Source organism: Nomascus leucogenys, chromosome 16 (assembly GCF_006542625.1).
Source record: "Nomascus leucogenys isolate Asia chromosome 16, Asia_NLE_v1, whole genome shotgun sequence".
Classification (NCBI taxonomy): domain Eukaryota; kingdom Metazoa; phylum Chordata; class Mammalia; order Primates; family Hylobatidae; genus Nomascus; species Nomascus leucogenys.
The window spans coordinates 15,178,505-15,192,172 of record NC_044396.1 but is presented as its reverse complement, the minus strand read 5'-3'; the positions used below and the strand labels follow the sequence as shown (position 1 = coordinate 15,192,172).

Genomic DNA, 13,668 nt, shown 5'->3' with positions numbered 1-13,668 from the left:
CCAAGAAACTCAAAGAACACCAAAAAGGATAAATGTCAAAAAAACTATACCTAGGTGTATCATCTGAAAATGCTTTTAAATATCTTTTACTTGGATATCTTATACTCCTTTAAATCAGTACAAAGGTATGACAGTCATTAATCAACTCATTAATCTTACAATTCCCCTTTCCCTCTGGATAGAAGGAAGTACTGCACTTCATAGTTCCCCATTCAAAATTTAGCAATTTGCTTTGACTAATGAAACTCTAAATGCCATTGCATAACGAGCCACACTCCCTTCCCACTGCTGCAGTGATCATGGAAGTATATTTGGATAAAACCTTCTATATCTTGGATCCAGAACCGTGCTACCAACTCATTTTGGATATGTAGTCTGTGTGTTGTGTTAAGACATTGAAATTTGGGCTTGCTTGTTTCTACAGCACAACCTGAGCTCCTCTGACTGATACAAAGGGTTACTTTTCCCCAGAAGCCTTTCATAAGTACAACATAGTCTGATTTAAATGCTGCTTCTCCAAGTGATGACAGCATTCTATTCATAGTCTTATTATAACACAATACTATAGTAAAATGGCGGCTGGAATTATCCATTTCCTTTGTTAAACTATACTCCTGAAGGTAGGAACTGTCAATGCCTAGCTCATAGTAAGTAGTTAAAACACATTTACTAGATTCATTGATCATTCATACATTCACTCATCAAGGGCCAGGGGCCACTCCGCTTACTAGAGATGAGTGAAAACAGAGCAAACCAAAATTCCTGACTTCATATGCCTTATATTCTTATGAAGGATAATGATAATAAGCAAGACAAATAAGTATAAATATATAGTTTAATAGATAGTGATAAAAATTACAGAGGAAAGAAAGAATATAAAGCTTTGGATGGTCATCAGGTAAGGCTCCATTTAGACGGTGAAATTTTAATAACGACCAAAAGAAAAGTAAGGAAATTGGTCATACAATTGCTATATATGGATGAAGAGCAATTCAGTAGAAAGAATAGCAAGTGCAAAAATTCTGAGATGAGAAAATGCCTGGCATGTTCAGAGAACAAAAAGGGAGGCAGTATGCCCAGGGCAAGAGAATGACGATGAGCAGAGTTAAAGATGAAATTAGAGAAATAACAAAGGTTCAAGTACTGTAGAGACATTTAAGCCAGTTTAAAAGCTTTATTTAGATTTGATGTTGAGTAAAATGGAGAGCTATTTAAAGGCTTTCAGTAGAGTGAGGAGTGGGAAAGAACAGTAAGCGATGAGGTCAGAGCTAAACAGAGGCCCATATTCTTCCATTTTATATCATATTTCCTCTCTCCACAATACATGAGAAAAATGGATGTATCAATTTACTAAGAAATATTGCTGAGTAAATGATATTTTATGATGATATTAATATGTTTATTACTTAATATGCAGGAACAGTGACTAAAACCAATAAATAATTATCAAAATATTGCAATATACCAAAGTATAATAATGTACTGAACATCAAGACAGACCAAGCATTTAATGTAGCAACAAATCTTTAATAGACAATTGATAATACTAAACATTTAACAAATAAGTCAGTTATAAATGTATAGCTTTATAAATGTTACTTCATTTATTTGGATTTGCTGAAATATCACAAAATAAATACAAGTAAAAACATTTCCTTATTGTAATACTGTCTTCCATAAGAAAAACCTATGCTTGGAGCCCAGGTTCATTGCCAGAAGAAAACAACCCAGAGCAATAAGTACAAAGTGAAAGAAAACAAACCACAAATCAAAACACCTTTTGCAAAATGTTAAATCAAATAAACACACCTTGCGTTGTGTCTTTGATGCTGCCAAGTCTAAACTCTGGAGAGCTGCCAAGGGGTAAGATGTTTCCAAAGCCAAGGTCTTTAGTTAGGTAGCAGTGCTAGCATTCCTGGCAAATTCAATTCCAAATACCAAAAATAATACTCTTGGTGACTTTTCTTACTGAAATTCAAAACAAAGTATATAGAAATAGTAAATGGATGATCTCCAGTTCCCTAATTGTCCACAAATTTAAATCACAGGGAAATCATTTCCAAAAGGTGTTTCTTGGTTTGCTAACTCTGTTATTTATTCAATCCGAATATGTTTCTATGCCAAATATAATTGGAAAATGTTGCATATTATGCCCCATTTTAACAAGGCACATTTTCATATTATTATGAAGGCTCTGAGAAGTCCTGTAACAGAAAAGTCTACTTAAATTTATGTGACCCAGTGTGTCTTAAACAATTATCTGAAAATTAGCAGGAGATGCCTCCACTGCTTTCTAAAGTCAAGCATAAATGTAAAGAGACTGATATAAAATTATTTTCTGTTATTTTAATTTGCACAAGGTTGACTTTAAAAACAATTATATTTATTCAGTTATAAATGTTTAAGTATATGTTAATTTCTAAATGCACATTTTAAAAGCAACATGGAATAATAAGCAGGTAATGCATGATTTATTCATTTTTGTTCAGTGAATATTTACCGAATACCTATTAAATGCCAGGCAATGAACTTATGTCAAGTTTTACACTGCAATTGCTCTCATATGGATAAGGGCATAAAATTTAAATATTTCCAAACTGGGGTCTAATAATAATACCAACTCAAAAGTTAACCCCAACTATTTGGGAACACAAGCTTTACTTTACTAATTCTAATGAGATAATTAAAAGTAGCAATTTTGGGGTTACTTTTAAATAGTGTTAATAATACAAGTCAAGAGTAATAATATGAAAGAATAATCCTTTTTAACAAAGGTGCTACAAAATAATAAAGTTGAACCCTTCCTCACACCAAACACAAAATTTAATTCAAGATGAATCACAGAACTGAATGCAAAGACTAAAACTATAAAACATTTAAAGGAAAACATAGGAATAAAACTTTATTACTTTGAGTTTGAAAATAGTCTTTTAGATACAACACCAAAAGCACAAGCAACAAAATGAAAAACAGACAAATTGAACTCCATGAAAATAAAAATTTTATGCTTTAAAGAACATGACTAAAAAAGTACAAAGACAGTCCGCAGAATAGAAGAAAATACTTGCACACCATATATATAATAAAAGTCTTATATCCAGAATATATAGAGAACTCTCACAACTCAACGTAAAAGATCAAATAATACAATTTTAAGTGGGCAAAGTATTTGAACAATTTCCCAGAGAAAACATACAAATTGCCGAAAAGCACATGAAAAGATGCTCAACATCATTAGTCATTAGGAAAATCCAAATAAAAACCACAATGAGATACCACTTTACTCCTAGTAGGATGGTTATTTTAAAAAAAATGCAAGTGGAGATGAGGAATGTGGAGAAATTGGAACCTTCATACATTGCTGGTAGAAATGTAAAATGATACAGCCACACTTTGAAAAGTTTGGCAGCTCCTCAAAAATCCAAACACAGAGTTACCATGTGACCAGCAATTTTACTCTTAGGTATATATCCAAGAAAAATGAAAACATCTCCACACAAAAACTTATATACAAATGTTCATAGCAGCATTATTCTAATAGCCAAAAAGTAGAAACAACTCATGATGAACAGGTATATAAATGTGGTATATATCTATATGGTGGAATATTAAAAAGAATGAAATATTGATAATGCTGCAACATGGATGAACCTTGTAAACATGTATCTAAGTGAAAGAAGTCAGTCACAAAAGTCCACTTATACATAATTTCTATTGTTCCCTTTATATGAAATGTCCAGAATGGCAAGGTCAATAGAGAAAGAAAATAGATTAGTGGTTCCTTAAGGAAGCAAAGGCAGAAGGGATGGGAACTGACATAATGGGTACAGAATTCCTATTTGAGATAATGAAAATATTCTGAAATTAGATAGTTGCACAATATTGGGAATATTCTAAAAACTCCTGAATTATACACTTTAAAATGATAAACTTTATGATTGTGAAATATAGCTCAATAAAGCTGTTATTAAAATACAAGTGTCATAAAAATACAACTCTACAGTCCTTATCTAAAATGTTTGGGCTAGATATGTCTTGAATGATTTTAGATTATAAAAATGTAACAAATCCCACCTACCATAATTACATAACACTCCTGAAAGGATGTGGGGGAAGCACATTAATACTTCATAGAAAAATCTTATGCCAATTAATTACCTAAATAGTCCCATGTCATTTCAAGTCTGTTTTTCGTCTCAATTAAGTTTGTAAAACACTTGACAAAGTTTAATTTTGAAGAACTTTTGGAGTTTGAAAATGCAAGTGATGGGTGTTGGGAGCCTTATTAATGATGATTGTTAATATTAGTAATAATAGCAGCTAAGCATTTGTTGACTAGCAACTACCATGGCAAACACTGCGGTAAGCACATCACATATCACAAATTTTCATAACATTTCTGTATGACAGGTACAATTTCCCAACTGAGGAAATTGAGTTTCCTAATGATTAACTGACTTGCCCAAGCATGCAAAGTTGATAGGGAAAGGAGCAGATTAGAACTCAAATCTATCTGATTATAGAGCTTACTCTCTTTCCTCTATGTATTAGAGTATGTTCAGACCATTCACCAGAACTACAGACTCTACCTCTGTAAAATGGAGTAAGAGCCTTTTTACATATACATACATGTATACATAAGCATATATACATATATGTATGTATATAAGTATACATATGCATGTATGTACACATAAAATTAATGTATGTACATAAAATATATGTATATTTATGTATACATACACATACAGATACACATATATAAACATATATATATGAAGTAAGAATGAAATGAAGTATTTTTATGGAAATGTGTCAAATATAAAGGTCTACATAAATATGAGACAATATCATCTGAGTAACTATTTTCATTATATATCTAGATCAAGGTTCAAAGGGGATGTTTTCAGTTAAATTTTACAAAGGCATTCCAAACAAACGTATTAATTTTATTAGAAGAAATGCAAAGCATTAATTTAAACATTGTTTTTAAATATCTAAGCAAAGAAAATCTAAATACATTCAAGTGGTCTATAACTAAACTTCGATCATCTCAAACTTTCACAAAGTTTTTATAAGCCATATATAAAAGTGGTGCAGTATGCAAGCATATACGTTATGTTTTGTCTTAAAGCAGTTCTATCTACTCAGGAGAAGCCAGAACAGATTACGTTTTTACTTTATAAGTAACTTCTTAATATTCTAAAAATGTTTAATGACGTACATTTATTTAACAGCCTGCTCACATAAGTTTACCTACCACGTAAGTTCCTAGGGTAACTAGGGGATTGTTTATATATTCCCCCTTAAAGGAAAACCTATGTGTACCTCAAAACAACTTTTATTCCATGAAAGTATAATCATAGAATTAAAGAATTTTAGAAAGTGTGGTACAGTATTTGAAAAAGCTTCAGAACCATTTCAAAATACCAATTTGATCATGTTGCTCTCCATTTGAAAACCTGAAATGGATCCTCATTGCCTACAAGATGCAAATAGTTTTGCATGTCATATAAGAGCCTCCTCAGCCTTTGCCAGCAGGTTCATACTGCCTCGACTCTAGCCACTTTTCTCTAGATTAGGCCCCAATCACTAAACTTCTTTTAATTTTCCAATCACAAGAACCCATTGACAGCTTAATAGCTTTACAAATCTTGTTATACTTATTTCAATGTTGCTCAGCCCTAGCCTTGTCTAACTTGAATTCATAGGCACCCTTCAAGACCCCATTTCAATCAATTACGTACTTTCTCTGTATAATTCACCTATACCTGCTGGACAAATCTTTGGTTATCTGATTGATATGTAACTCACTTATTAAATATTGTACATACTTATCTCTATAAACATCTAGAATTTTGGCATATAATAGTATCCATTATTTCTTATTATAATATTGAGATATTACCTGATTTTCATCTTTGGAAATAAAACTGTAAAATATTTACATGAATTTTGTTTCATTTATGGAATAGAGATGGAAGAGAGAAGACGTGGATTATAAAATGCAAATAGTAATAGATTCCTGAGGTTAACCTTAACCCATATAAGACCAAAGAGATGCTGGGGTAAGTCGAACACTGAAGGGCAAAAATTGAAAAATCTGAGTCCCTTGAACTGAAAAGAAAAGTATACTATGGCTTACAATTCAGGTCAGGAGTTGGAAAACTTCTTCTGCTTTCTAGATACAAATACTATAGGCTTTGGATGTCAAGTGGGAAAATCAAATTATAACAATGTGACTATGATTTTAGTGTGCTGAGATGCAGAGCAAGGCAATGAAAGTGCCTCATGTGCACCTCTGTGGCAATTACACAGCTCTGCTGTATTGTATTGTACTGTAAAAGCAGCCACAGACAATATGTAAACAAATGAGTGTGATTGTTTTCTAATAAAACTTTCTTTATAAACAATTAAATTTGAATTTTACATAATTTCCACATGTCACATGTAAACGAATGAGTGTGATTGTTTTCTAATAAAACTTTATTTATAAACAGTTAAATTTGAATTTTACATAATTTCCACATGTCCACATTATCCTTTTGATGTTTTTCAACCTTTTAAATATGTACAAACCATTCCAAGCTCACGGATCATAGGATACACAAGGTGAGCCAGATCTGGCTTGCTGGTCATAGTTTGCTAATCAATTGTTTGGGGATATTTTTTAATCTATTCATACTCTTGGATTATCAGGTTTCCCCTCTGGCATACATGAGTCAGAAGTTCACAAAATTTTATTTAAATCTAGGTCTTTCTTATTGAATTAATTGTACAGTATATATCTTCTCATGCAAGCAATGTTTTATATTAGCAGTCAATTTTTAGCTATATTTAACAAAATTATTTAAAGCCTGGGATATACCATCAGTTATATACACGCATACACACACACACACACACAAAATGGCTTTTGTGTTAATATTGCATTATCTCATAATAAGCTGGTATCTTACGGTCTTTTTCCTCAAAAGGAAACATGAAGTAGTTTAGATTCCTTTATACAGATGCTCCTCAACTTACCATGGGTCAAAAATATCTTAAATGGAAAATGCATTTAATACCCCAATAAACCCATAGTAAAATTAAAATATTGTAAATCAAACCATCTTAAGTCCAGATGCTTTTCAACTTATGATAGAGTTACATACCAATAAACCCATCATGAAGTTGAAAAACCATAAGTCAAACCATCGTAAATCAGGGATGGACTGTATACGTAAGAGTGGTTTTCTGTTGCCATCACACGAGAATTACAAACTGCCTGGGAATTTTTTTTAACTATAAACATGTTGCTCTGCTGTTTTCTGGCATTTCATACTACAGAAAAGAAGTCTGAGGCCAGCCTAATAACATGTTTTTTCCTTTTCTTTCGAGATATGGAAAACATTTATTTTCTTTATCATCATCAATTTGACAATTTTGTGATTTTTGTGTCTCTTTAAGTTGTCATGCCTTACATGAAAAAGGCCTTCCTTCCTTCATGGGTCTTTTTCAGCTCAGGAAAGTTTTTTCTCCTATTTATTTTTAAAGTTATTTTTCTTTCAAATGCTCTGTTCTCTTCTTTAGGAACAACTATTTGTCCATCTATCTATCTATCTATCTATCATGTCTCTTTTTCAGAGACTCCAAATATCCACACAGTGGACTCTATTCTTTATTCTCCATATATCATCTTTTTATGATTTCCAATTTTTTAACTAAAATAACCTCTCAAATCTATTCTCTACACTGACTAAACTTTGTACAACGACATCAATTCTATTTGTTACTGCCTCAAATACAGACTTTTTAATGCCTTTGTGATAGGCAAAATAATGTTCCCCCAATCCAAAAATGTCCAAGTCCTAATTCCCATAACCTACAAATAAGTTACCTTAGATTGCAGAAGGGACTTTGCAGACATGATTCAATGAAGAACCTGAAAATGGAGAGATTGTCCTGAATTATCTGGATGTGTCTTCAGAAGTAGATAACCCTTCCAGGTGTGGTCAGGAGATGTGACAACAAAATAAGTCAGATTGCTGCAATGTTGCTGGCTTTCACGTTGGAAGAAGGGGGCCATAAGCCAAGGAATGTGGGCAGCCTCCAGAAATTACAAAAGACAAGGAAACCAACCGTCTCTCCTAGAGCCTCCAGAAAGGAATGCAGCCCTGTCCCAATTTTGATTTCAGCCCAAAGTGACCTATATCAGACTTCTGAACCACAGAACTGTCAGATACTAAATTTGTGTTGTTTTAAGTTACTAAACGTGGGGTAATGTGTTATAAGAGGAACAGAAAACTGATATGGCTCTCATATTTTCAGTTTCTCATCATTTTGTTTTCTCTTACTATCTTCTGTCACTTCATCACTGTCTGCTATTTTTACATGAAGTTCTCCTATCCATAGAAGCTATGTATTATTGAATGTGTTGTATAGCAAAAAACTCCCCGAAATGTTCTTCCTTCCTTATCTTAAAATTATTTTTAGAGATTCATAGGTATGCCTCTGAGTCTTCTACTGATATCCTCTGCCTTGATTTTGTAGGATGTCTTGTTTCACTTGATTTATTTTCAAATGTTAATTTATCCAGAATATTTTAGCACTGAAAAAACTGTATAGATAATTTCTACATAAGCCAGTGTTTTCCATTTATCGATAAAGGGGACGGTGTTGAGGGGAGGCAGAAAATGAACTCCCTAGGAACGCAGACAAAGCAGAATTGGAAACTGGGAGGTTCTTTTTAACACTGTACCTTCCCATCCTGAAAAAAAACATCTGATATACCTCCTCTGCCCAGAGAGATTCAGTACTATATACTGAGTCACTGTGAATGATGGCAAGCATTATAATGCTCAAGCATGCTGTTCAAAAAAAAGAAAAATCTTCAACCTTTTCCACATAGATAATTAACTTGACTGGCAAGTTATTAATACCCAACAAAGGATATTTCTACCTACAGAGCTAAGTCTAAAACTTTCAATAGAGTGCACCTTCCACCTGCTGTAGTTAATAAACTGTAATCCACAATTAGGACTTTGCCACAGGTATCCATATAGTTCATTATTCTATACCCTGCAATATTTGAATATTTTAACATTCAAAGTATGTAAAACAAATGTTATTTGGATTAACCTATCTTTCTTTTGTCGTTGTCAAAATTGTAAATTGTTCAATATAATTGGTCTGTTATTTTTGCAACTACGTCGCTAAATAATACTACTACAGAAGAATTAAGCTACTTTATGCTGTTGTCATTCTCCATTTCAGTGGCTTAAAAGTCATGCGACAAACAAGAGTCTTTCATTAATGGAACTGTCTTTGCCTTCTGAGTGAAAAAAAACTGTTAAACCGCTGAATATGGAGTATTTACCTTTTTACTGTTTAACATTTCAAAATTACGAATTAAGTAGGAATCATTTATTTTTCATGGAAACATATACCTATCTCACTCTATTGTTGCAAGGATGCTGAACATTTCTACCATATAAAAAGGGTCTAAATATATATAATGGTATGAAAAATTAGCTCTAGACCTACATGATCCTTAACTGTTTAATAGGAAATTTGAGAATATCAAATATGATCATATATGTATCACTATTTTCCATTTGTATTATTTTAGTCACTCTGGATGAATACCAAAAAACCCACAAAATTCTAAAGTAATATTGTTCAAGACATTAACACTTTGAGTCAAATCTACTGATATCAAAAACACAGACACATATGCACAAAGATTAAGGAGAAAGCTGGCTGAGTTTCGCGTTTCTACATAGAGGAACGTCCACTGGAGCAGGGGCTCTCAAAAGATGCTTTGGCATTGGAGTAAGACAAAGAAATTCTTCACTGAGCTGATAGACCTCTACATTGCACAATATTTATCATCTCTGAACTTCAGGATCCCAAAAGCCAGTAGTACTTCCTTTAAAGAAATTAGAATAATTTTAAAACACCCTGGCATATTTCAAATACCCCAGAGGTGTCACCCAGAATGGAAAACCAGAGCACTAGATTAACAGTCCTGGCCTCAGATCCCACTTCTTCACAGCTTACCAAAAAGAGACTTATCTGACTGGTTCATATTACTCCACCAGTAGAGCTAACCCATTATAAACCAGTAGGCACTGGAGATTTTCCGTCTTTTATTACTCTCTCTGCCCTAGACCATGAAATGCAGTAATTGTAAGTAAGCATATCTGTTCGCGGTCTGAAATTTTTCTCTCAGCTGAACTAAAGTCTAGGTTCTGGGAAAGAGAGTAGGAGTAAAAGGGGATAGGAAGTACTAGTACTCATTTTTGGATAAAGCACTATCCCCAATCCACTTGTTATTGCAAGTTGAAGTTGATATGGCAGGCGCCACATGTCTGTTTACAAACTCAAGAGAGGAGTGAAAGAGCTATTATTGAGCCCCTAAAAATCTCTAAATCCATTGTAATGCTCTCTCTAAGCCATTTGTCTTTATCCCTGTTTCTCTACCAGAAACGAACAGAGTTGAGTAAAGAAAGAACGAGTCAAGTACCAAACAGTTCAAATAAAATTACAAGTACTAACGAAATAACAGGTACTCCTATATACATTCATGCATTTTACAAAAGCAATAGCTCTTTACCTCTTCAAGTTTTTCCTTATCCAATAACAACTTTTTATATCTACTACTGATGTCCACTTTTATTGATAAAGCTAGATAGGGAATCAGACCAAAGAAAATAATGAACTCTATTTACAGATTTCTATATGAATATAGAAGTCAGGAAAAGAGCCACAGTGGAAACAACCACATTCTTTTTAGCCACAAATTAAAATGTTATAAAAGATTATTCACTTAGGTTTTTTTTTTTAAAAAAAGAGTTCTAAGTATCAAGTAATGATATTCCAGTGGCATGTACTAAAAGTAATCAGCTTTTCTTTGTCCAAAATGGACCTGAATAGATGAGAAAGTTTATGTATTTAATGTTAATCTCAAAAGTACAATTTTGGCCAGACGCGGTGGCTCACGCCTGTAATCTCAACACTTTGGGAGGCCGAGACGGGCGGATCACCTGAGGTTGGGAGTTCGAGACCAGCCTGACCAACATGAAGAAACCCCGTCTCTACTAAAAATGTAAAATTAGCCGGGTGTGGTTGTGCATTCCTGTAATCCCAGCTACTCAAGAGGCTGAGGCAGGAGAATCACTTGAACCTGGGAGGTGGAGGTTGTGGTGAGCTGAGATCGTGCCATTGCACTCCAGCCTGGGCAACAAGAGTGAAACTCCGTCTCAAATAAAAAAAAAAAAAAAATTACAATTTCACATTTTTCTCAAAATATTTGATAATGTTCTTTTTACTTGTTTAAATACCATAATATGCTTTAAGAGGTTATGATCAAAGGGCATTTGGGATAAAACATGGATTATATGGTTTTGTAAGATCGCAACAAATAACTGAACATTAGTAGTTCCCGTTTGTTAGCGCTCAAAAAAAAAAAAAAGTACCACGGGAAAGGGGGCCCCAAAAGGCAACTGCAGATGACTGAAGGCCCTGAACTAAGATATGTTATGGTAAGAGGCACTGTGGAAGAAAGGCAAAAGCCCCACTCTGCTCCCAGCTATGTAGCCTTGGGTAAAAGTTACTTAGTCTCTCTGTAGGATGAGGCAAGTGGGAGAGAATAATTTCCTTATCCCCAAAGAAGTTGAACAAAAACAGGGTCCATTTAGGCTTAAAATTGTGCGTTTTTCTGAGGATCAAGTCAATAGCTTTCCCTGGTTTCTCAAAGTGGCAAATGACACCAAAAAGGTTAGTCATCCTTGCATTAAAAGGTAATGTTTCCCAATCCTTTCAGGTATATATATATATCTAGTGATATTAAAGAGGAAAAAGTGTCATTCAAGACATTAAAGGTTCTAACCAGAACCAACACAGAATCAATAATGAATAGACAAGTGAATTTCTTCCCTATTTCTAAATAACCCTAAGATTAAAAAAAAAAATCACAAGGGAAATTTGAAAATGCTTAAAGCTGAATGGCAATACTTATATGTGTTTATAAATTCGGATCATATAGACAAAAAGATTAAAAGCGTAATCAACAATGCTTTACATTTGTGTAGATCATTAATGATAATTTCACAATCAATTATTCCTCCTTTTTTAGGAAGGAAGGGCATATCCTAGAGTTCCCAATTGACAGATAACAAAATAATTATTGCCCAAGGACAAACATTTCTTAACCCTGCCAGTTTCCTGACTTGTAGGCCAATGCTCTTTCCAATGTTAACAAGCAGTATAAGCTTCCTTCCTGGGGGTTTACACTGTAAACCTGGCAGAGGAAAGTAAAAGATTTTTACCTCTTTTGTGTTTTCTCTCTAGAATGTTTGTTGTGCTGAATCATTAGGAGACAGAGTATATGAGCAAACTAAGATTTGAAATGGTTATCTGAGGTTACCATCTCATACCATACTTGTTGATCATTAATTATGAGCCCAGTGAAGCAAAAACAGCTCTACAGGTTTAGCACACCTCTCCACAGTAGAGAATGAAAGGGAGATTATACATTGGGGCTCCTCTAGCAATAAATTGCTTCAACTTCTTCAGGAGGCTTATTAAGCTCAAATAAGCAGCAGAGAACTCCAAGTGGAAGAAACCTAATCTCCAATCCCCTTTTCCTAGTCATCCACGCGGACACCAACATCTGATGGATTCAGGAATACACCAAGCTCCAAGAAAAATACCGCCGCCTCCCAACCTCACCACCACCAATAAAGCCACCTAGTCCTGTCTGAATCTCTTCTCCGCAAATGTTTTGGTATGCAAATACTCGTTCATTAATAAGAGGAAGCAGGAGAAAGAGTGAAGAGGAGTACCATGGGAAAGGGGGCCCCAAAAGGGAACTGCAGAACCCAGAGAGCTGCACAGAGAAGTAAGCGGCCGCGAGTTATCGGACAGCACAAAGGAGCCAATCCCGAGCCGCGTGGAAGACCTTGGGAGGTGGGCGGGACTAACGTGTCCAGGGCCCAGCGGCTGGCGCCAGACACGCTGGCAGGGCGGGAACCGCGAGTTCCTTAGCAACCGCAATGGCCACGCCCACCGAACCCAGCACCCTCCATCCTCCACCCCGCAGCCAGCGCCCTGCTCAACGGGAACGAGTCCTTCAGTGATCACCGTACCTACTGGGTTTCCCGGACTTCGGGTTTCTCTTGCAGAGCCTCCCTCCGCCCAGCTCGCCCAAGTGCCGCTCCCAGGGACGGAACGATCGTCTCCTAAACGCTTTAGGGCTCGCTAAGGAGGTGCGCCCGTTTTCATTCCCGGACCCCGAGCTTCCCAGACAGGGTCTCCCCAATCCCCTCGTACTCGCCGGACACACACCTCAGCTCTGCCAAGGCAAGGGCCGACAAACTTCGTTTCCTGTGGGAAATGTTGCTGTCCACGGTCCTGTCACTCAGGGGCAGGGGCGGGACGAGCCAGCCGCACACCCCTACTCCCAAAGGGTGAGGCGGGAAAGAGGCGGGGCTCTGCCCGCAGGGGCGGGACCAGTCCTCAGCCTGCTCTCGGATTGGTCGGCCTTTCTCCCGCCTCTACGCCGGTCCACGACGCAATGGCGCTGGCCCTGAGGCCTTTCCCTCATTTTGATGCCACTCCGGAGTTCTACTACCTGTCTCACGAGGTGACTGTAGAAATTAAAAATAAAGACTGTGACTTGTTTAG

The 13,668-nt window shown here is 35.5% G+C and overlaps 1 protein-coding gene across 6 annotated transcripts in view; it reads right to left on the bottom strand.

Moving 5' to 3' along the window:
- Positions 1-13,467, bottom strand: part of TRIQK (triple QxxK/R motif containing) — an 87,560-nt gene extending 74,093 nt beyond the window's left edge. For 2 of the 6 annotated variants that reach the window (XM_004090743.3, XM_030795179.1), the window contains exons 1-2: positions 13,330-13,467; positions 1,810-1,968 (exon numbers count right to left, since the gene is read on the bottom strand). Coding sequence is in view for 2 of the 6 variants with exons in the window: in XM_030795177.1 (XP_030651037.1) it covers positions 7,880-7,909 (30 nt within the window). In the remaining 4 variants the exon portion in view is untranslated. Of the gene's footprint in view, positions 1-1,809; positions 1,969-7,879; positions 7,925-13,329 lie in introns of all 6 variants that reach the window. The other 4 variants (XM_030795177.1, XM_030795178.1, XM_030795180.1 and 1 more) reach the window with 3 other exon arrangements.
- Positions 13,468-13,668: the final 201 nt, after the last annotated feature.